General features: G+C 43.2%; 1 protein-coding gene across 1 annotated transcript in view; it reads right to left on the reverse strand.

Moving 5' to 3' along the window:
- The window catches only part of TARBP1 (TAR (HIV-1) RNA binding protein 1), a 35,388-nt gene extending 34,978 nt beyond the window's left edge, over positions 1 to 410 (reverse strand). The window contains exon 1 of the mRNA XM_042024990.1: positions 329 to 410. Within this exon, the coding sequence (XP_041880924.1) occupies positions 329 to 410 (82 nt within the window). The remainder of the gene's footprint in view (positions 1 to 328) is intronic.
- Between the last annotated feature and the right edge of the window lie 2,815 nt (positions 411 to 3,225).

A 3,225-nucleotide genomic window follows, 5' to 3' on the forward strand; every position in this document is an offset into this window, starting at 1 on the left:
CGGCGCAGAGCGGCGCGCTGAGCGCCCGCAAGAGCGCGGCGCGGTCCCCGCAGCGGGACAGCAGCGTGTCCGCCAGCACCACCTCCATCGCGCGGGGGGAGGCGGAGGAGGAGCGGCGGCTGCGCAGGCGGGGGCGGGCGGGGCCCAGGAGGGGCGGCGGGAGGCGAAAAATTCTTGTGATTGACTGTGTGTGTGTACGTTTAAAATATTCTCCATCTCTTGGTCAAAACCCTTCTGCGTGAATGGTCCCAGTCGTCGTGTCTGCTAGGCACAACGGGGCCCACTGTGTGCTCTCATGGGCCCAACACAAGAGGCCTAACGGAGATACCCCAGCGGCGAGCATCTCGCTTGGGGGGAGTGAAGTTCCATCCTTGTGTGCCATAGAAACTCTCTCTACTCTTGATGCGCATTACAACGCAAGATCAGGCAGCAGTAATACACAAAATGTCCCGTCTTCCCACCTGTCATACTCTAACCATTTATGCCAAAAGAAGTTGCTAAAAGCAGTCACTGTCTTCATCACAGCGTACCCGAAGTTTGCCTGAATACCTTGTGTCTGCCTCAGGTCGGAGGCATTCCTGGACGCTGGCTCTGTGCTGTTGGCTTGTTCGAAGGGCCCAGGCCACCAGCACTGAGGCCAGAGAACAACTCCTGTGCAGTTCAATGTACCAGTGCAGGCAAAGCCTAACTCAGAAAATCAAGCTGATTTCCAGTACGTGTAAATTCACTATGCAAGATTACAATTCCCATGAAAAAGAATTTAGAGATCAGCACATCAGAAGTGGTGGCAAGCTACTCTCCTAGAAGTTCTGGTCATAGGAAAAGGCAAACCTGGAACCTTCTGTTCCTGTGAAAGCAATGAATAGCGAATTCCCTGTACAGCAGCGCGGATACAACATGGTTACCAATGGGTGTGGGCATTACCTTGGCCAAGCTGTAGTTGCTTAGAATCTAATGAAGACGAAAGGTTTACTGCAAGTTTTCCAAGTGAGGTTCCACTTAATCACTCCTCTCCAAATCACATAAGTAGTCTCTCCTTTTCCTGGCTATCCATTTTCCCCAAACATTTTTACAAATTATTTTATCCTTGAGAGTTTTTGATTGCAAAATGACTGGATTTTCTTATTAGAATGGGGCCTGTACTGTGATTATATATGCAATATATTCTGGAAAAAGAAGATGGAAATGAATTCTTTTTAACCGTCTAGCTAACATGGGTTCCATGTGCCTTACCACTCTTTGTATGTTCTGTTACACATAAATTACAGAATCTAGTAAAAGCTCAAGAAAACAGTTCAAATTATACACTTTACTCAAATGTAAAGTAAAACTTAGTACTTTGTTTCACACACACAGAAACATAGTTCATAGGAGGAATTATTACAATGTACGTTAGTAAATAGGATGCTTACAGTTGAAATCTCTTACGTGCCATAATATATTTTGTTTTTCTATTTGCTCTTTAGTAACTTTTCCATTTCCATTTATAGCATGCAGTCTGATGAACTGTGGGGGTTTCTTTTATTAGGCTTGAAACAGTGCAAAGCAGGGTATCACTTCTTATTATAGTTTTACTCTTCCCTTCCTGGCATCTGTAACACTTAACTAAATGAAGAGTTAAAGGTCTGCACAACAACTAGTTATGAAAACAGAATCAAATGTACTACGTGTTGTGCTGGATTATTGTCTGAATTCTCCATTATTGTCTGAATTCTGTTTTGCCTTTATTTTTATCACAGTGGGATGCCAAATATGAAATCTCACTACACCAAGTTAAACAACAGCATTTACATTTGAACTGTTCCATTGTAGATTGTCTTATCAGACAAAGGGGAGATCGGGCTTGGGGAGCTTCTGAGTGGAACATTGTGACAGCAAAACAAAACAAACAAACAAAAACAAGCCAGAAAGGTGAGTATGGAGTTAAGAGAGAGAAAATGAGCAAGCATTTTGTAATTTTCAGCAGTGTTTTGTAATTTTCTGATGTCAGGAACCACACCATTTACACCTTCATAACACAGTTGCTAAGTGTCTTCATTCTAGGACCCTAAATTTGTGTTTTCCAGCTCTACAATTCCAACACAACCCCTGCCTCACCGAAGACCATGTCCTGTTTGGTTTTCTCCACTTTCCAAGCTTATCCCAACCACTTCCTTTCTTCTTCCTAAGCCAGCCCTGCTCATAGGCCCCCATCCTGCCACCTGCAGCCACCTCTAGGATCCCAAAGCCCTTTCAGCCTAGGCTTGCTGCACCAGCCTCAGCACTCAAAACATCCGACACCTGCCAATCTCTCATGTACTCTGCACTCCTATTTATAAGGTATCCTGTATTCCCTGACCTCTCCAGGTCCCCTCCAAACTCAGCATACAGCCTAGATCAAAGGCTGAAATAGCTTGCAATTTTATTTTAAGGGAGGACATCTTGTAGATACTTTATTTCTGTCATACAAGATATTCTCCCTCAATCAGATTAGTCTATTTTAAAAGTGTGAGACTAAGAGGAATTGCCTGAGGCATCAAAAGCAGTCCACCACAATTGCAGACAGCCCTGAAATAAATGGCCATTCTGAACATGTCCCCTTCACAGGCCACTTCTATAGGCCACAAAATACTTCTCAACTCCTTGTAACTCCAGATGTAGAGCTTACTTCACACTCTTCTCACTTAACTAGGGTCTCTCTGTGTCATTTAATACTATTACTGAGCCTATGAGAGGCAGGACAAAGATGAGAAACATATTATTGTTGATTCTTATCTGAACTTTGTAACAGTGCCTTTGCTGATGGTTTGGGTTTCCAGCACATAATAACAAGTTAACCAAATTTGGGCTGATTTTACAAGTTAAATGCTTTACAGTAATAAATAGTCTATTGGTTTTCATCAGGACCCATAATTCCACACCAATTTAGTAATGCAAGAGGACTGATTCCTTCCTCAGACTCATAGGTGGAAAATCAGGGCCTTTATTACCTGCATTTTCTTTTGGACAAATGTATACTTGTTCTAATGTGAATGCTTTCCCCTGTGATCATACAAACAGGCAATTCTGTACTAGGAAAAATTTCTGGTTGATCATTCCAGTGGTCAGTTAGCTTAGAAAAGGATTATGGACAAAACTACAGTATAAACTACAGATGACTGTAAGTCTTGGAAACCCCCACTTACAGTTTTGGAAGGATGTGTTATGCTGTTGCCATAAAGCCCCTGCTAAGGTGCTGAGGCACCA

The sequence above is a fragment of the Corvus kubaryi genome, unplaced genomic scaffold, assembly GCF_017639235.1.
Source record: "Corvus kubaryi isolate FWS band 111438036 unplaced genomic scaffold, C.kubaryi_AGA036_p1.0 37266, whole genome shotgun sequence".
NCBI lineage: Eukaryota > Metazoa > Chordata > Aves > Passeriformes > Corvidae > Corvus > Corvus kubaryi.